This window comes from Episyrphus balteatus, chromosome 4, assembly GCF_945859705.1.
Source record: "Episyrphus balteatus chromosome 4, idEpiBalt1.1, whole genome shotgun sequence".
In the NCBI taxonomy this organism is placed as follows: Eukaryota; Metazoa; Arthropoda; class Insecta; order Diptera; family Syrphidae; genus Episyrphus; species Episyrphus balteatus.
This window is the reverse complement of record NC_079137.1, coordinates 67,229,145-67,250,760: the sequence shown is the minus strand read 5'-3', so window position 1 is coordinate 67,250,760 and position 21,616 is coordinate 67,229,145. Positions and strand designations below refer to the sequence as shown.

The 21,616-nt window shown below is 31.7% G+C and overlaps 1 protein-coding gene across 1 annotated transcript in view; it reads right to left on the bottom strand.

Annotated features, from left to right (window-relative positions):
- The window catches only part of LOC129920318 (protein naked cuticle), an 80,166-nt gene extending 64,820 nt beyond the window's left edge, over window positions 1–15,346 (bottom strand). Inside the window, exon 1 of the mRNA XM_056001659.1 lies at window positions 14,125–15,346. Within this exon, the coding sequence (XP_055857634.1) occupies window positions 14,125–14,188 (64 nt within the window). The 5' untranslated portion in view covers window positions 14,189–15,346. The remainder of the gene's footprint in view (window positions 1–14,124) is intronic.
- Window positions 15,347–21,616: the final 6,270 nt, after the last annotated feature.

Below are 21,616 nucleotides of genomic sequence, written 5' to 3'. Positions count from 1 at the left end.
GTAAAAATGATTATACAAATGACAACTGCTTGATAGTTGGTCAATTTGACACCAGTAACTTGTCTATTCCTGAAGTGGTTAAATTACTACTATCCCTGTTAAACTGTGCATTCCATGCAATTTATAACACTTTCTTAAGGCGAAGGTGGCGAATTTTTCAAAGTGACATACTAATTATAACACTTTTTCACTGTCAAGAGACCTCTAATTGTGATACTGTTATAAAATGAATGTATGAGATTTAACATCAATTATACTGTTATACATGTATTTATTCTGTTATACATATATGACATCTCATTGATTCATTATTCAATTTTCAATTTTTATAAAAGAATAGCTTCAACCGTTTGACATCTGTCAATTTAAAAAACTGTTCACGTCAAATTAGTTGATCAATTTAATTATTTGGCAGGTTTGTATGAAGTAAAAAATCTTTTTCCTTGTTATCACGCCCTTGTAACAATGTCAAATTCCAGTTATTTCAAATCTTTTCTAACTTCACACAGAGAGCCCTGTCATCTTAATTAACATTCATAAGACATAACCTCATTACGACACTCAAACGGGCTTTGACAATTCAAAAGAACTCTTTTTCAACTTTTGATTACCATCTTTCAATATACACACATACCTTACCTATACTCTTTTCTGTTATACATTTTCGGCATATCTTTTACATTTTTTAACATTATCATTTGAACTCATTCTTGGAATTCATTTTCTCACCCAAAAAGGCAGAGATAATAATAAAATAAAAAGAAAGGAGACAAAAAAAAACTCATGCATATGTCACATACATTTTTTTGTTTTTTTGCTTCTATAATAACAATAGACATAACGCTCAACGACGAAAACACGACTCTACGCTGACAATGACGATGACAACACTAACGACAATGTAAAGCTGCGTCGTCGTGGTCTATACGACAGCAGCGACAACCAACGGCGGCGGTGGCGGCTTATTTAAAATTCCATTCACCTAGGGCTTCCTATTCAGAATGAAAATTCCGCTTACTATGGATGATGTCGACATCAATTGATTACATGTTAATGATAAAATAGGAAGATACAAGAAAAAAGAATAACCATGAAGCTATAGATTTTGACATTAAATGTGGCATACAACATACATACATAACATATATCGCAACATAGTCCGCAACTTTATAACAATGGCAGCATTCAGCTGTAGCCTTATAAAGAGTCAGCGAGTCAAAGTTAGAGCTACAGAACGCGCACAGAGCAATATGACGGTTCTGCTTATTTAGTACCATATTGAATGTGACATTGATTGATTGTTGTAAGCATAATTTTTAACACGTTTATTGTGGTTATTTCAGAATGGATAGATGTATACGGTCCCTAAGGCTATATAAACACACAAAACTGATTTCCAAGTCTGTCTCAAGACAAGAATCTATGTGTGTGGTGAGTTTCAGTATAACCTTCAGCATGTTTCACACCTCTTTTGACAGTTGTATAGTGCAAGTATATGAGAAAGAAACACCAGAATAATTGTTGTCGGTCGTCGGCAAACAACAATATAACAGAGTTTAGAGAATTAAAAAAAATAAAAAGAAACAACACAAACGTGTAGGTCTTTTCACAAGAATAAATGGTCTTTTGATATATGTCTGGGGTCTTACCACTGACGTTTTACCTGAGCCCATAAGTCACACGAAGAATGAGAATAAAATAAATGTTCTTTTGACTGATTTCCAAATCGTTTATTGTTTCTCTCCAACGACCGACGCGACGTCCCACGGTGAGGACTGTGCTGTTGTTTGTCAGTTGTTGTTGGTGTTCGGGAATTTCTTAAGAATCGCATGAACATTGAAAAAAAAATACCTCCTAAAGACCACCCACGGGTATTTCAAACACTCTCAACAAGATCAATATTCTTAACGAACAACAACAAAAACATAACATTGATTTTTAATGGTGGCAAAACATTTTATCATCTTTTATTTTTCGGTGTCCTTCTTGTGTCCCTTTTTTGCCTACTAATTACCCAAGTTTTATGTGTGTTTCTAGAGATGATTTTTTGGAAAAAAAAAATTCCTAGAAGCTAAAAGTACCTAAAACCTCCCACAGTGTGATGACGACGATGAAGACGAACCGGTGACCTCACTCAACCATAATCTCTTTAGACGACTTTTGGTGAGTGGCTATTACAATGGAATTCCAAAAGTCTCTAACAAATTCCTAACATTTTTTTCTTCTCTTCCTATCCATCGTATATAATTAATTATCTTCCACCTAATGACGCACTTGTGAAATATTCCTGGGAGGGTCCTTAAGAAGATATTTTTCTTTCTTTTTTTTTTTTTTTGCTTTTATCCCTATACCTACCATGGACAAGTAAGCAAAAAAAAAATAGGTAGAGACTTCCGGATTAGTGAAGACGAACTTACCTATTTTGTTGTTGTTAACAAAGAACTTTGCCCATAAAAACGAAACAAAAAAAAAAGAAGAAGATTATAGCATGTTGGTCAGTCATCCGATTAAATGTCAAATAACAGCGATGACAGCGATGGATACCTGTCAAAATGTTTTTGTGTTCTTGTAATCTTTGAATTTATTACTCATGTTCTTAGAAAAAATGAAATATTGATGTTTCATTCTTATTTATACGAGTGTTATGTGAGCTAATGATGCTGTTATAATCTGTTATAATTTATATTTTTATTATAATCGATTGAATGACATTTTAAATGTCACATTTCATCAAATTCAATTGCTTTTGTTTCCTGTCATCATCACACAATTGTTATTGTCTACTATCTATCTATGATGGTGTCTCTCCGACTATGTCTACTCATTGAATCGGCGAGGCCGATAACACAGACGCCTCCAATTAAATGACCCGTTTGACGGTATAATTACTGTTACAAAATGCCGACATTGCGCGGCGGTTAATCTGACTATCAAATTGCTATAATAAACAACTATAGACACAAAGCACACAAAACAAAAAAAAAAAAAAACCTCCATTGAAACCGAAAACTGTTCCCACGATGATGATCAGATCGGTTCGGAGCGCGGAAGCTCATTTTTAATGTGTAAATGTCCCCTTATCAATTTGAATAAATATAACTAGAGCCCATAACCGAATGCTAGCTACTCTTTTATTTATAATCGGTTTTTTTTTTCTTTTTTTTTTATTTCTCTCATATTGTCCTTCTCTCATTTGGTTGTGGATTTAATTGCTGATTATTTGTATTTTATTGAAGTATTTTTGTTTATTGAGCAAAACGAAAAACCTTATCTTTAATTCACAATAATATTACATGACTATAATATATCGATTTCATTGTGGGGCTTTTGCGGTACTCTGTGCTCTGTTTGTACTGTCAAACTCCTTTGGCAAGTAGCGGTTTTTTTTTTTTTTTATTTGGGAAATATTTTATTTTTATGGTTGAGGTTTATCAGTTTTTATTCTTTGTATAATTTATACGGAAAAAGTTATCAAGTAGCTTGAAATTGTATTAATGAGTATTTTTGTCTCTATTTTTGTGTTTAAGCGCCAAGACCTGTTCACAATGTCAATATCATAATTTTTTTTCAACTGTCAATTTAGGTGCCATAACTTTCAATTATTTATTAGAGGAGACACAATTGTTATATTATATTGTGAACATGTATAGTTTAAGTTGAGTACACAATTTGCTGTGGTACGATATAGTGTTGGTGGCGCCATATTGAATAACTGTCAATAAAATATGATTAAGTGATTTCATAGTAACTAAGTTTTTTTTTTTTATAAATTAGGATTCATTGAACTTTTTTCGAAACATTGTAATGTATATAGTACGAGTACGGAATGTGGTGTGCTGATAAGTTATAAAAGTTTTGTTGTTGACATTTTATTATTCACCTGTTCATGGGGGAGCTCATATTTTAGTTGACGATGTTGAAAATGAAAATATCAGCTGTCATCACACTTATATATGGGTGGAGAGTTAATAGTTTTTGATTGATTGATTTCTAGTGAATTATGACAGTTAATATGAAATGTCATTATGATTGATCATGAGGAATTAGTAATTGTTTATGTTTTATGTTATGGAAAGTGAAATGATACGTAGAAAGTTTTGCTACAAGACGGAAATTTGACAAGAAAAGTTTGTCAGATGGAGATTAAGATAAATTAGTTTTCTTATACACAGTAAGAAGGATGGGCTTAGGGAAAACTGTTATACATATATAAAAATTAGAGGCATAGTTGTGGCATATACTAATGTTTGACAGGTGGAAGTTGAGTGCGATGTTTTTAACAATTATACCAACAAAGACGAAAGATGTTTCAAAGCATTTTACGATCTTCTCAAGTAGTTGGCTGATGCAAATGTCATTTTTCGAGACTTCCGGAAACCATCATGAAAATGCTGGCCAGCGTCTGCTTTTCAGCTGATGGAGAAATCACGAAAAGCAAGCGGTATATTTCCATTGGAGAAGTAGAGTTCCAAACTAGCTTGAACGCCAGGTTTCTTCAATTTTTCGAAAACAGGATTAGATAAATTATCAGATGAAGCTGACAATCAAGCTAACAATTGATTCTATTTAGAGTTTCAATGGGAAGAATAGATTTTCAGGCTGGCTGGTTGGCTATTCAAAAATCCTTCAGTTTTTCGAAAATTGGGTTGAATAATTTACCAAATGAACGTGACAATGATTAGGCACATTTTAACAGGACCTCAAACAACGTTGGGCCCATAAATAGAGGCAGTAAGACAAGAGACAAAGAAAGCTGGAGAGGCTTAATATTTCGTGCAGTTCGAAAATCGAACTGTTTCTTCAATTTTCGAAGATAAGCTTGGCTAAGCTATTTGATACGATTAACAATTACTAGGCAAGTATAGCTGGGTCTCAACTAACTTATTTTTCGAAAGTAAAGGGAACAAATCAGACTGAAAGAGCTGCATTTCGAAAAAAATCGATTTTTTACTTCAATTTTTCGAAGATTGGGTTTGATAAATAACTTGATGCAATTGACAATCATTAGATAAACTGGAAATATGTCCCCAACCAACCTCGTATTTGTAATTGGATGCGGTAAAGTTAGGAATTAGGTTGACTGGGAGAGTTTGGCTGTTGTTCCAACAGATTTCATGTTCGAAAATCGAACTAAGTTTGATAAATTCAATGATAGCAAATCATTAGACACATAAATGTCTTAGAACTTTGAGTAACGCAGAGGTCTACAAAAACATATGAAACTTAGCTTAAGTTAAATTTGTTTTGTTATTTTGAAAACCTGTTGAACTGCAATAAAATCAAAACAAAAGAAAAAGCATAAAATTCACCACACGAACCAAAAAACAAAACCAAAGACAAAATTGCCCAAAAAGAGACAAAAAGAACAACAATAAGGCAACAAAAAAAATAAAGGAAGAAAAAAAAAACATAAAATATAAAAGTTCCGTCGTTTCTCCATCAAACAAGAAATGCGCCTTTTTCATCGTTGCGACGGCTTTGGAAACGACGACAAACGACTAAAAAAAAACAAAAAAACGACAACTCGGATATTATTTTTCCTTCTGTCGCGCTGCCTTTTTACCCTCAACCAAAGCCTGGCTTGCTGCTGTTACTACTTTTGTGCGGCGTATTACTGTTAAAGTTTTCAATAATAAAAGGAAGATACAACAACAACTAAACCACATCTTTCAAGAAAAAAAACTTAAAAAACCTTTTTTTTTTTTGCAAATATAAGAGACCTTCATTCAATACCCCTCTTCTTCTTTCATTTTTATCATTCCTTGAACTTTTTATTTTTGTTGTTGTTTTTTGTTGAAGATTCAACTATTTTTTTTTCAACTGCCCAGTGGCCAAACGCGACTATACAACAGCAGGTTCTGGTTTTAACCAAAATCGAAAGAAACAACAAAAAAAAAAAAAATCCACATAAGATGTCGGCCGACGAGAGATAGAAGAAGCACAGAGCACTCGCAATATACAACAACCGCCGCCTTGCCGCTATCATCATCTTTTCGTCTTTTTTACGTGAGCTCTGCTCATATACACGCCGCCGCCGAGCCATCACTGCCGCCATTTCAAACCGCCCGCCACCGCAATCACCCTCGCCGCTGCTCCGATCATCATCATCATCAACATCAGTCGCGGCTCAAGGCGGCAATGTGGTTCGTTCTTAAAAGGCAGATATACACAAGAGAGGACGGTATATCTACCACCTCTGAAAAACACCGGGTCCCTCCCTCAAACCCTCGAACTATAGGGTTCCTGACTATTCTTCAGTTATTTTCGTTTTTTTTTGTTCGTTTTAGTGAACATTTCAAAGAGCGGCACCGCAGGTAATCGTAATATACTACACTCTTCTTCTTCCTCTGCTTCACTTCTTGTTTGGCCAGCTTATATAGGCTCTTCCAGCTTTAACCATAACAGAATAAGATCCGAGAGTGTCTTTATAGATCTTTTTTTTTTTTTGTAAGGTAGGTAGGAAGGTAGGTATGCTTCTTCATCATCTTCTTTTTGCATCTTCACTTTTGTTGTTGTTGTAGCATCATTTTGTTGAGAAGGTTTGCAGGTAAAACGAGCAACGAAGAAGATGGAAGAGGATTATATCCAGAGATACCCAAAAGAGATGAGAAACTTCTGACGTCATACGCGGTTTGCCTACAAGCTGCTTTAGACATTTTTGGATAAGTATGCGTGAAAAAATATACATTTTTGGCGAAGTATGCGTGAAAAATTGACATTTTTGCTTAGGTGTGCGGAAAAACACCGTGGCTACACTATGTGTGTTTTTCACATTTATTCACGAATACAAAAGAGATTACAACAACACGAAATAAACAAATGGGTTTTGGGGGGTAAAACGTACGAAAGTTTCCCATCTCCTTTGGGTATCTCTGATTATATCAGCCGAGAGAGAGGTATAGAAAAGTCGGGAACACAAGATCACCGCTCCACACACAAACGGTTTCAGAGGAAAACAAAAGCAGCCGAGTAGGTTTTTCTTCTTCTTCTTTTGCATCTTCTTTTCAGAGTTATATCTGTTATACTGAGGGACTCTTTAATAGGAATAGGTATAATCATACCCTCAACTCTATGTTATGTTTTCACATTAACCTCATAAGTTTCACTCTATTGAAATAGATCTTGCTATTGTTATGAAGATTTGTATACATTTCCCCTCTCTTTTCAAATAGTTGTTTAAAGATCAACAAGCCTATAAAATATAGAAAAAAAAAAACTGTATAAAAGAGGTACACATTAAGCGGCCTTTAAAAAGAGTGTATTCAGAACAACAATAACAATGAACTACAACTACAAAAGATGAAGAAGAAGAAAAAAAATCTGGCACGATCAATACAATATCTTCAGTCTTTTGCATATTGAATGAAATTTTTTTTTTCTTCAAAAGAAGGTTCAATTTTTTTTTTTTTTCTTGGAGATTTCTCGTATTTCGTTTCCATTCAAAAGATTTTTCTGCTTAAGTTTGTTGTATTCGGTTGTGATCTTCGTTTGTCCCGGCTGGGGATTCGTGGAAGATCGCACCATCATCAACATTATCATCATCGCGTATATCGTTGATTGAAGTTTTTTGTTTGAATTCATTGGAAAACCCTTTCTTCTTTTCAGTTGGCACACCTTTTTCCTGTCTTAATTTACATATTAAATGTTTTTTTCCATCTTCTACTTTTGATTTTCTTTTGAAAAACTTAAAATCAAACAGAAGCGATCGTTATATTGATCTTCGATTTGAAGATGAAGAAAAAAATTGCATTCCATTTCTTGTGGTTGTCAATAAAAAAAAAAATGTTGGAATGTTGTAAAATGACAGCTAAACATGACATGTCATCTTTAAAGGAGGTATATAGAAAACCTAATTTTATTGGTTTCCTTTTTATTTTTTGTTCTCCTTTTTCTTCATCAAAAATAAGGATTTTCTAGGAATTTGATCGTCCCTTTTTCTGTGCGGTGTTCGTTTTCTTTTAATAAATTTTGTAGAAATATGTTCAGCTGTCTGTTTTTCGTTCACTCCCCTAAAAAAAATATAAAAATACTATACATCGATCGCCCTTTAACCATAAGAATCAAACAAATTGACTGATTACTTTTTGAGTTGTGTAGTCTGACATGGTTTATCAATTAAAAATAAAAAAATCGGTACAGATGTCATGTTTTTTTTATTTTCTTTACCTACCAACTTTACTAGATTGGGTTATTTTGTTGTTTATGATTGGAAGAACAAAACATTTTATTTTTGTTGAAGACCCTGATAATATGGAAGGTTATTGGACTCCAATGCTGGAGCCCGTATTCTTGATAATTAAAAAACAATAATAGATAATATTATTTCACTCTTTCGGAATTTATTGACATTTGAGCAAGAATCTGTCAATTGTTGCATTTAATTGTTATATTTTGAGGTCTCACAGGAATTTAAAAACGATTTTTCATAATTTACCAACAATCTTTGAGTTTTATAATTTATTTTCCGTTGAAAAACAAGAAAAAAATTATTTTATGACCTAGTTATTAATATAAGTGTCCCGGAACTGTTATACAACTGTTATAAATAACTATTATAAATAATTTTACACTATTAGCAAAGCCCCCAACACAGTCATTTTTAAAAGTAAGAAACTGACAATTGCGAAGTTTAATATTGACGTTACACTTGTATTAGACTGTTATAACTGTTAGAAACAGTTTCATATAAGCACGCTCCGAAAAAGCGATTTTTATAAAGCTACAAACTGACAGGGTTGACATTTAATGTTGACTTAACTTTGACATAAGACTTTTATGACTGTTATAAAAAGTTTTAAACTTATAGCAAGCCCCCAGAAACAGTAATTTTTAACAGCTAGAAACTGACAGTTGCGTCTGACGTTTAGTGTTGACGTTACACTGTCATTGTATATTGTATTAAATCTAATTGATTTCATTTTGCAAAATAGAAAAGCCACTTGTTTGGTAGACATTTTTTGGCTTTGTATATATAAATTTGTTATGGTTTGGTTAGCTCCAATTTTCATTAAGTTGGCGACAGAATTAATGACAGATCATGTCAATCGTGTAATAGCGCCATTAAAGATTATTAAATTAGCAGTTCATTCGCATGACATTTCTATCTCCTGACTTTTTGTCATTAAACTAATTAGTGTTTGCAGCTATTTCCTCTATAATTTGCTATCATTTAATTTATATACATCAGTGCACTTAATAACTTTCAGCTATATTCTAATTGATTTAAAAATTAAAAATACAGTTGCTTTCCCATGATATCTATCTAATGTAACATGAAAAGATGACAGTTATTAAGTCCTCTCATGGTAAACAAATTTACGTTAATTCCCTGTTTTTTTTTTTTTTATTTAGTTCTCACCCTGTTCTGGTCAGCATTTTAAAATTGTTTCCGTCTTTTTTATTATTATTTTTATTATTACATATATCTACTCTATATTATAACCTCAAGGCATTTGCTGTTTTAATTTCCTGTTGAATTAACCCCAGAACACACAAAATTGTTTAAAGGAAGGAAAAAATCAACAGTCAAAAAAATTTAAAAAAAATATCCAGCCCCATTAAGGCCTGTTCACATCCGTGAAATTGTTTATAAATCATTAAACATGCGGGAAGAAGAAAATTTCTTTGCTTTAAATGTTTTTATTTTTTTTCTCACTGGGCCTCTCGATATTATCATAGGGGACGACATTAATATCTATAGATACCTACTTGTATACTTTATAGTCGGTAGCGGTACTCTCTCTTTTTTTATAATTTTAAATCGGCTTTGGCGGCAATGGCGGCTGCGGCGAGGCTATAATATAAACAAATATATGTATTGTATCGGGGTAAGAAAAACAGGATAAAATTGTGCTGTGCTTCCCTTGGGTTGGGTGTTGATATGTCAACATTTGAAGAGTAACTGGAGGGAGTGTTATTATAGGACACAAACCACTTTGCCTACGATGACATAAATTTACGTGGAAATAAAAATTCATTGACTCTTAGACCCCATTCCCGGCAATGTTGACTTTTATTTTTTTTTTGTGGGAAAATGTGACATTTGAAAACTGAGCAAAAGTGTGCTCAGTTTGACATTTTAATTTTGACAGATTCCTTTGATACCAAAATCACATAAAATATTTAAAACTTCATAAATTTTGTTTCATTTCTCTTTTCCTTGCTTCCGTTATCAAGAAAAAGAGATTTTCTTTAATTTCCCCCCAAGAAAAAGAAAACAAAATATTATCTGTTCATTATATCGAAACGTCATGGTAGCTAAAAAGAAGTTTTTTTCCTGCCTTTGCTTATTTTATTTCAACTTAAAAGTTGAAGAAGTGATTTGCATTAAATTATAAGATTCTCTCTTTGCAATGGCAAGCAATGTTTAGAATTTTGGTAAATCGGCTTAAGATTTGAGATGGGTAGGGGAAGGAAGAAATAGGTAGTTATTTAAGAGTCCTTCATCTAATGGTTTTTCTTTTGTGACATTTTGTTTGAAATGACATTTAGCACAAAGAATGGGGTGCGATATTTTTTTTCTTTGTTTTTTTTTTGTCTTTGTTAAACAGTTTTTTTTTTGCTTCCAGTATAATAAGATTGAAAAGAGAAAAAGTCAAAAAGTCGTTTAGGTACGTGATTTGATTGGAAATTCTGTCAGAGAAGATGACAGAATTAGATTGTAATCTTTCGATTTAAGAAAATAATGAAAGAAAAAATGTCAGCAATGGAATTCGATTAAATTGAGTCTTGGAGAAATGATAGAACTTTCTTTCTATCACTTTTTTTCGACCATTAGGTTGTCGTGTAGGAAAATTGAGTGAATTGAAAAGCAGTCATTATTTTACCCTGGAACGCTAAGATGTTAAGATTTTGATTCGATCTGTCATTTCAACTCGATCCTTCTTTGTAAATCGATTGATCGAAGTATATGTAGTTCAAACTCAGCTTATGACGTTAAAACTTTGACAGTTTTAAATAAAATTGAGATGTCATTCCACAAAATCTGACAGGATTTTTCATTTTCTTTCACATTTTAGGTTATGAACACACTTATTTAAAAGTAAGTCAACTGTTAAAAAATCAAAGAGAAGCTCTTTAAAAGACAAAAACAAATAAAAAAAGAACGAACAATTGACAGCTGATTGCAGTTAGTGAAATCGTCCTTTTTTGACAGTTTGAATGCTTAAGTGCAAACCCAGAATATTATCAAAATATTCTTAGAAAACTTATCAAAAACAAGCATATGCTCATCAATCATGATCAGTAGCGTATGATTTTGCAGGATCAATATCTACAAAAAAAAACAACATTCAAGTAGCCTTGCGTATATAAAACCTATAACTCAACATGAGAGTGAGCTAAAAATACCAACAACAACAAAAAAAAAACACTCCTACTCATCATCCGTCTGTCAAAGTTGCTTCTGAATTTGTGTGTTAATTTCTTCCGAAAGACAAAAACAAACCAAAGAAAAAAAAAAGGATTTGCTTAAGCATGCACCCCAAAAGAACATACATATTTTTTTATTCCAAAAAAAAATCCAAATCAACAACAACAACAAATAACTCACGCATCCAAAAATAAATCGAATGCAGTTTTCAATACTATACACAAGAAGCGAGAAGTGTGTTGCTGTAAGAAGACGACGAGAAACTTGTAGAATTCACTCGAAAAGAAAGACGGTAAACACAAACAAATGGCGCGGCAAGACACAGAGTAGTGGTACCACTTCGTTGAAAGAACCTTAAAAAGTGGTCGGCCGACTCCTTTAGTTCTTCGTTTTTTCTTTTATGTTTTCGTTTTGAAAAAAACAGTCTTTTTTTGACTTTTTTTTCTTTTCTGTTTCGTATGTATGATTTTTTTGAAGATAATTTTTTTTTGTTCATCTTTTTTTTAAGATGCACCTTGGACCATCTGCCTTAGGTTCAGTTTTTTTTTTTTTTTCATTTTCTTTGTTTTTATTTTGTTTCGTTTGTTGTTTTTAGGACGATTTTTTTTTTTCTTATAGATAAAAAAGGAGAACAATCTTAAAATGATGTGTTATGTTCTTCCGGAAATACTTTTGTTGGAGCAAAGTAGAAAACACAATATTTCTGCAACAATTCAAGATCATAAACAAGTAAATAAGTTGCAGAAAGTTTAAACTTATTGGAATCTTAACGAATACTTTGATGATTTGCTGAGAATTGTTTTAATATTTCTGAAAGAAAATCTAACGGAAAACAATCACAAATTGCGAAAATTTTTAATGAATCCTTGTAAATGGCGCCCAACGCAGAAACAAATTTCTTAAACTTCTTGAATAATTAAGCTAGTTTAGGCCCAAGTACAAAATAGGTCTAACGTAAAAATATCCTAGTTTATAAATGTTGTCCGTTTAAAATATTGCTCAACGTAAAATCAAATTCTATAGAACAGTCTTCAGAAGATATAGAAAAAAGCAATGGTAGGTATTTGAATGAAGATTGAACCTACTTTGGAGCTGCGTTAGTTTTGCTGGGCTAACGTAGCAGTATCTTAGATTTGTAAATTTGTTTGTTTTACTGGGCTAACGAAGCAGTATCCCATATTTGTAAATTTGTTAGTTTTAAATGGCGCCCAACGCAAGATCAAATAACTAATGATTGTGTAGTTAAAGCGTTGAATTGAAGAAAGATCAGATTTCAGTAACTAACCCAGATCTAACATAGAACTATTTCAAGTTGCTCAGTCTATTCGTTTTAAATGGCGCCCAACGTGAAAAAAAAATTCATCAGAATAACTTTCTAAGGAAGGCCTGGACATTTATTAAAAATTGAGGCTAGTTCCGATAGTTATAGTAAATATCGTAAGAATAACAAGGAACATTCTCAAATTTCTGAGGATATTCGTTTTAAGTGGCGCCCAACGAAAAAACAAATAGATCATAGCTTTCTAAATCACATCTGGAAAAATAATGTTTAGTGAATTAGATTGAAAGTCAAGTTGAAATTGTATTTGGGATTCTTAAAAATCAGAGATTTCGAAGGTAACGATTTGAATAAAAATTAAATGGCGCCCAACGTAACATAAGAGTTCTTATATTTCTTTAAATAAGGTTCGCAAAGCCAAAAGTAAATTATGACTTAATTAGATTGATAGTTTAAAGATAGTCTTATTAATTTAACCAGTTCAAATCACGCTATAATAGAAAAATTACAATTCGTTTTTAAAATGGCGCCCAACGTGAAAATTAATTATCTTTTCTTTTTTCTTTTCAGCTCATCTTGGACGCAGACTTCTTGGAATCATGTTTTAGTACCATAAGCAAAAAAAGCATTTGAATAGAATTATTTCTCTTCAAAATGGCGCCCAACGTAAAATCAAATTACTAAACCACTAAGTTTACGTTCTTCTAACTTCTTTCAAGCTTAACTGTGACGGGTTTAAGAGTATAACTAGAGCTGGCATTCCAAATGGCGTCCAATGTAAAAATATATGCAAAATGTTAAGTTTTCTTTCGTTTGTATGCTTATTTTCCCAAAAAAACGATTTTTTAAAACAAATCTCAAATAAACAGCTATTATTTAAAAAGAAAAGACCATAAAAGCTGTCAATTATCTTGAAAATAGCGCCCAACATAGAAATAATAGCTAAGTAACAATTTCTCAGAACTAGAATTTACAAACAATAACTAACTCTCTTAAAAATCGTAATTAAACTATTGAGATTAAAACTTTTCGTTAAGTTTCAAAAATGCTTAAGTGCAATAACCTTATAGAGGACATAAGGTCCAATTTCAATCGAAAACAATTTTGACTAAAAATTTGAGGTTAAAACAGAATTTGATCGGTTTTCGTTAAAAATGTCTAATATTGAAATGAGTTTGAAAAGATTCCAAAAAGTTAGTCAAAGTTCAAAAACCTTTCTACAACTATATGCATCAAAAAGGGTCCATATGACATAATAATAAATTCTCAATTGTCAAACTTGTCAATATGAACAAAAATAAATCCCCAATGAAAAACTAACTGAAATTTCATTGAATAGTTAATAATGACAGTTTGAAGTGTGACAAGAAGTTTACTGTCCCTTAAATGGGACAAAAACCTGAACGGAAGTGTCACCCCCTAAAATATTCCATATTACATTATTCATATAAAAAAAAAAACTTCAATCACTTACCTGAGAATTGTTTATATCCACCGAGTATCTTGTGTTTCCACCATTTAACGATATTTCCCGCCATCGTCGTGAATTATTTGTTTTCTTTTTTGCTTTTTTTTTTTGCTGTTTTTGCTACTTCAAATTGAAAAGAAGTAATTTTCCACGTTGTTTACTATCTTCTAGGATCCTGCTGCTGATGAATGTATAAAACGACCAACGACGTTGTTGCCGTATCTTTCTTTTGCTCTATTTATTATCCTTCATTTTCTTTTATTTATTTTTTTTTTTTTTTGCTTTTTTTTCGACCAACAAGTGTGAAGACGTTGATTTGTAGTCCTCTATCTTTCGTCCTTTTTTTTTGTATTTTTTTTTTTTTTTTGCAAAACTCTATACCATTAAAAATAACGATTTTAATTAGGGAGGGGTTGCCTATGTACAATTTTCACTTTGATTTATGAGAAATTTTTTTTTTCTAATTTTCCTTTGAATATTTTTTTTTTTTTTTGAAAAAAAAAATTTTTTTTAACTTTTTAGGATTTTATTATAAATTTATCAATTCTATTACACAAAAAACACAGATAAAACTGAAAAATTGAGTAGAAGAAAAAAAAAACATCAAAAGAACACAAAATACCGGAAAATCATCAATTATAATCTCGTCAAGGCGCTCGCTGCGGCGCTGTTAACTCTGCTGAGCTATATAATTGATTTTCTTATTCAAACAGCTTTTTGTATATTGAATAAATTTTAATTTTCGACTTTAATTAAATATTTTCCACACTATTATTTACTACCCACACGATTTTTTTTGTAGTTTTTTCCTTTTTACAAATTTTACGTTTGCACGCGATGTGTTTTTTTTTTTTTTTTTACTTCTTAGTAAGAAATTCTAAGGCAGTAAAAATATTTCGAGAGCTAAAGTATGGTTGTAGCGTATTAAATGGGAAACAGATGTTTTCAAAAAAAACCCGAATGTTTCTTCTTATTTCAAAAAAGACTTTAAAACAGTAAAAGAGTCCTTTTTTTTCTTAATCTGATAAAGAGGAAAAAAGGATATTGGATTTTTTTTTGTTGTTTTAATTTACTATGGAAACTGGAAAGGATTTGTAAGGTAATCCCTCTTTCATGAAAAAGATAGATTTTTAGATTTTTCTGAGTTTTGTCAGAGATGCGCGTTTAAACAATCTTCTCTCACCCACGAACGGACACTGACTGAAATCGAATTTGTGAGGTGCGAATGGAAAAGTATCTCCTCTACTCTACTCAGTCAGTCTCTGCTGGATTTGTTCGTAGATACTTTTTTCGTTGAGTTGATTTTTTGTTTTCGTTCGAATGTCTTCGATAAATTTATATTCGAATAATATAAAAGAGAATATGTTCGAAATTCGAAGTTGTTGTTATACTCTCTTGTTTACATTTTGTTTATATAGTGTTTTTTGTTGTTATATTTAAGAGAGAATATTAGTAGTAATGCAGCGATGAATAAAATTTGTTATTTAGTTTTTGTTGAATTTGGTGCATAAGTCAAGGCAATGACAAGCGTTGCCAACTAACCCATTTATTCATTTTTGAATAACTTTTGCATTTTAGGACGGTAGTCGGAAAGATTTATAGATTTAAAAATTAGGTATTTAATTTTTTATTAAAAATAATACAAATTTTGGTGTTTGAGATAAAATTTGAAAAAAGTGGTTGCCTGTAAAGTCGGTTTACGGACGATAATTTTAAGTGATAACGTCATAAGAAAACAGGTTGTGTACTTTCGTACACTATTTATTTGTCAACTTTCTTGTAAAAAAAATTATATTAAAGTACCTACCTAAGATTAACACCTTACATATTTATATCTGTATGCTTTGTAGAAAAACAGAATAACTTTTTGAATCCAATCATAATTTACATAGAAAAAGCTAAAAAAAATTACCTTTTTTTTTCTCTTTTCTCATTATATCAATTTGTTTAAAAAAAAAATGCTAACACAAAAATTATACCATCAAAAACCTATATATTTCTTCTAAGGAATAAAACCATTTTTAAATTTTTACAATGCTCAAAAAGTATTAAAATAATTTGTTTGAAAACAATCATTTCTTATGAAAAAAAAGTGAAAAAATCACTTCCATCATCCAAAAATCAATTTTTTATACAACAACCTTTAATAAATTGTATGCCATCTGAAAGCCTATTTTTTCAGCTTACAATATCCATATCAACCATATCTACACGACATCTACAAAAAGAGTTAGAATTTTTTGAACCCAATGAAATTTCATGAAAAAAGCAAGAAAATTACCTTAAAGTCCATTTTTTTATGAAAACCTAAAATAATTTTTATATCATCTGAAAGTTTATTATTTCACCTTTTATATGAAGCTTCGATCATATTTCTACGATGCCCACAAAAAGAGTTAGATTTTTTTAAAGCCAACCATGTCGAAATTTCAAACTGAGGTACTTCCCACACTGGTGGCTGGTCGGTCATGGGCAACAAATCTCTAAAAATAAAAATCCACCCAAAAATACCAGTAAAAAAGCAGGTGTTTTTCAAAAAATCATATTTCGAAACGCAGTGAGTTAAAAAAAAAATCTGTAATAGACCCCTAATTTGTTTAATTATCTTTTCAATGGCATTTTTCAAATTGTCGAAAAAAATTTCCTCCTACTTAAAATTACTACTTTGTCAAAGGTCTACCTCATGTTTTAATTTTATAAAACCATTAATAACTTGATTTTGAAGCTGTTTAGAATTTTTTCAATACCATTGTCAGTCTAACAATAAATTTATATATCGATTAAAAAAAATTTTAGCAATTTTGTTTTACCCCTATTAAATGATGGAGTTTTTAAAAATCCTTCATTTGTTTTTAACTTAAGGTTATTCTTATTATCTTTCAAAAAAGCTATAAAAGGTTTTTATATTTCTAATAGTTTAATTTTAATTTTGAATTGAATTTTTTACCGCACTGCTAAAAATTTCAAGTGGAACGGGAGAAAATGGCGTCACTTTTTTTGAAATATTTTTTTTTTTTTTTGTATTAAATAATTCATTAATCCATAAAACAACTCAAAGTTTGTATAAAGCAAATTTCGCGATGCTTACATTGGCAACGCCAATTAAAGAGGAATAAATTTTAACATTTTAAGAGAAACCAATTTAAGAGAAACGCAATATGAATCATCATAACAGAATGAATGTGAAGGGATGCCAAATTCAAAAAAAAAAATAATTTTTTGTAACATTTTTTTTTTAATATCTAATAAAGAAAAAGTGTAAACATTTACCAATTTTGTAAGAACAGAAGAAAAAGTAATCTTAAATTTGAATTCCTTAAATGTTTTGGAATGAATATTATCTGATACAAATGAAATTTTCTTATTTAATTTGTATTACAATTTTTACTAACGAAATATTTATTCGTTGTATTCGTTTGAATAATAAGTTCCATTGTGTTATAATTTTTGAGAATTTTTTTTTAAAATAGTTTCAAAATTATATAAAAAAAATTATTAAATTACATAAAATACGTAATTATAAAATTGAAAAAATCTTTTTTTTTTCTAAGGGTTCGTAAGATTTTGAATGGAATTTTTGTTTGTAGGTAAGTTTGCAAATACCGTAGTAGGTACTCTTAAAAAAAAAAATATTTTTTGAAAAAAAAAAAAATGTTTAACAAATTTTCGAAAACGACTTAACCGATTTCATCAAAAATTTTATACAGAAACGTTATAGTAACTGTAGGTAATGATATAATTTTGAAAACTTTTCAAAAAAACACATTTTCGGATTTTTCAAAAAATAAAAAAAATCAATTTTTTGAAAACAAAACAGTTTTTGAAAAATAAATTTTCAAAATCAAAACTTTGAAAAAAAAAATGTCCAAATAATTTTTTTTTCAACATTTTATGTTATTAAGCACTAATTAAGTTTTCGAAATTTATTTATTTTTTAACAAACACAAAAAACCGGATCCAAAAATATACTACCATTTTTGAGAAATAAAAAAATAAACACTTTTTCCTAAGAAACCTCTTTATTTTTGTTTTTTAAGTGTTGATAAATTAATTTATGAAACATTAACCATTCTTTTTTATGTTTTAAATATTGACATTTAAAGATTGATCAACTTTTTTCATTGATAACACCTGAAACTTACGTGAGAATTTTTCTTAATTATGTCTGAGGTGCTCGTCGCCGCCTATGGATTCTTGCTGTAAAGGCCTTAAGTCAATAAAATCGCAATTTTGTAATGAAAATTTAACAACAAATAATATTGTACATTTTTTCGAATCAAAAAAACTGAGTAAAACAATAGAAAATCTGCTGATATACAAAAAACTCCATACCTATTAACCTTTAGGGTTTTTTCATTTTTTTTTTTCAAGTGACTTGTGAACCCTCTAAATGTTCAACAAAAAACAAAATATTAGCTCGGAGGTCCCAAAGAAATAATTAAAAAAAAAAAATTACATAATATCTTGGGGCCTCAAAAAATATTAGTAACATACTCAACAAATGATATGTACATCAAGGTGCCTAAAAAAAACGAGCGCGTATACGACGTACTTTTTTGTCTGTTCTTGTTTTCTATGTCAAAGGGTCCCCAAAATTAAGTCTTGCTCCGGGGCCCCGACAACTTAACGTACGCCCCTGAGGAGTAGGAAGATACATGTAGAAAAACCATCGAAAATATTATGTTATTTGTCTCTTTTGTTGAACAGTTTAATTGTCATTTGTCATTTATTACTCAAGATATATGTATATGCAAAGCTACACAACGCTACACAATGCTCCATAACGTGAACCAACGCGACACAAAGCGAAAAACAAACTTAAAACACCACACCCAGGAGCGGAGCGCTACTAGACATAAATAAAAACATAATTAAATTAAATATTTAAATATCTCTGGGGGGAGGGAGGGGTCATATTTTGCTATAAAAAGGGCCACAACACACATAAATAATTCAGTCCGTCCGTGGTCGTCGACTAGTGCACATCGGGAAGCAGCTCCTGGGGATAGGTAGGTGATCGCATGTCTCATGATGTTGAATGTGGGATGTTGAATGATGCATGTTACATGTTACATATTGCATGTTGCATGCTGAATGTTGCATATTGCATGTAACATGTTGAATTTGACACAAAGCGACACAACGCGACACAACGTGACACGATGCGACACAACGCGACACAACGCGACACGATGCGACACAACGCGACACAACGCGGCACGATGCGACACAACACGACACAATGCGACACAACGCGACACAACGCGACACAACGCGACACTACGCGACACAACAAGACACATTGCGACACTACGCGACACAACGCGACACATTGCGACACAATGCGACACAACGCAACACAACGAGACACTACGCGACACAACGCGACACAACGCGACACAACGCGACACTAGGCGAAACAACGCGACACATTGCGACACTACGCGACACAACGCGACACATTGCGACACAATGCGACACAACGCGACACAACGAGACACTACGCGACACAACGCGACACATTGCGACACAACGCGATATACATAGGCTGTTCGTTTTTTTCTAATTTTTGACTTTGATTACAATTTTCTTCGATTAATGATAACCTTAAAAGACATTAAAGGAATCAAAAGAATCGTTCATGAAATTTTACCAGTTTACCATACAAATTGCTGTTTGATTTCACTATGCAAAACACATATTGGAACCTGGCAGCACTTTACTAAATTTCTAGCAGAAGAGTGACATTTTTATTAAAGGCACTCTATGTAGACACCATTTTTTACAATCGATAACAAAATTGTTACATCCAAATATAAGGTGAGTGCCCGGTGAGCTCAAGTAGCCAACTTTTGCTGTAATATTTATGTGAATAAATCTATCCCAATATTCCTCATCAAATATCTATCATTAAGAAAATATTTTGATGGATCTAAACTCAAAATCCAAAACTATTCCATCTCAAATTTCCTACAGCTTTTAAGTTTACAAAATGATTTCTACCAGCAACTTAATTGAAAACATTTGAATAACAATCCCCTGGCATCGCTATTAAAACCCATTTTTGCATAATGGTATTACCAATGAATTTCACATTTCAACAACAGCAAAAAAATTCAAGCCAGCAGCGTGCGGTACTCACAAAAAAAAACCTGAAATAAAATCTAAATTAAAGAAAAAATAAGAAAAAAAAAGATGGAAAAATAATAATACCCCACGAAATGTATAAGAAAAAAAAAAAACCATCGGCATCCATTCCATCCCACATCCATCCATCTTCTCGCCGAAGGTTCATCTCAATGATTCTTCTTTTTTTCTTCTGTATTGAATGTTGTGTATGTAAAAAGACTGATGCCGCTACCACAAAAAGCAAGAGAGAGATCCCCATCAACATCCAAAAGATCGCCAGCAGTCGTCGTCGTCTTCGTCATCATCATCTTCTTCATCGTCGTTGTTTTTTTCGTCCCATTCAATCCACCACCAAGTCGGATCACTGCGAAGAATCAATTTTTTCCAGCTTCGAGATAAGCGTAATTCAGGATTCTTTTTCGATGAATCCGTAATTGCCCATATGTGTGCATATCGTTTCGGAAACAAAACAAAATAACATTGGCAAGAGAAGGATGAAGGCACAAAAAAAAAAAAAAAAAAAAAAAAAAAAAGTAAGATCTACCCATGGAATTGAAAGACGAAGGTTTTGAGATTAACAACAAAATTTAAAAAAAAAATAAAAAGACGATCCCGCATCCGATCCCAAAAGGTTTGCCGACGACAATCGACCCAAGAAGTGATTGAAGCTGAAGCACTGAAGATACAGAGTAGATATATGCAAGTCGTGGTCATGGTGTGTGCTTGGCTGTGCTAAAGCTGAGTAGGATCACAACCCCATTTGCAATGCAGTCATAGTGACGTCGATCGGTCGTCGTCGTCGTGGATCGTCTAGAAAGAAGCCGTACAGTAAGTTGTGATAACATTGAAAGGCAAAACGATATAGGAAAACTAACAAAATCTGGTTGAATTAACTATTTCTATAATAAAATCAACTATAGATCACTTTAAAACAACTGACATTTCAGTATTAAAGTGATCTTTTATAGAGTTTATATCTATCTAAATAAACGGTCATAGTTTTGTCGAAAAAAGCGATTCAGATATTCGTCATTTTAGTGACAATTTGACAGCAGTAAGAAGAAGAATCAACTTCACAACGAGAATAGAAATTCACCTCGCAACTTTTTTTTTACACATCACACAAGCATGCATATTTTGCTTCCTAGTTATAACCGTTCGAAACCGAGTCTATGGACTTAAATGTCTTGTGGACTTAAATGCTAAGGTTGGTAAGGAAAACATCTTTGGCGCATAAATTGGTAAGAACAGGTAATCACAGGTTCTTAGTAGTTAAAGTGATTTCTGCTTTCTCACACTGTCGTTTTAGTGACATCTTCTGTCTTAGATTATGAATTTTAGTTTCATCTGCTATCTCAGGCTGTGCGAG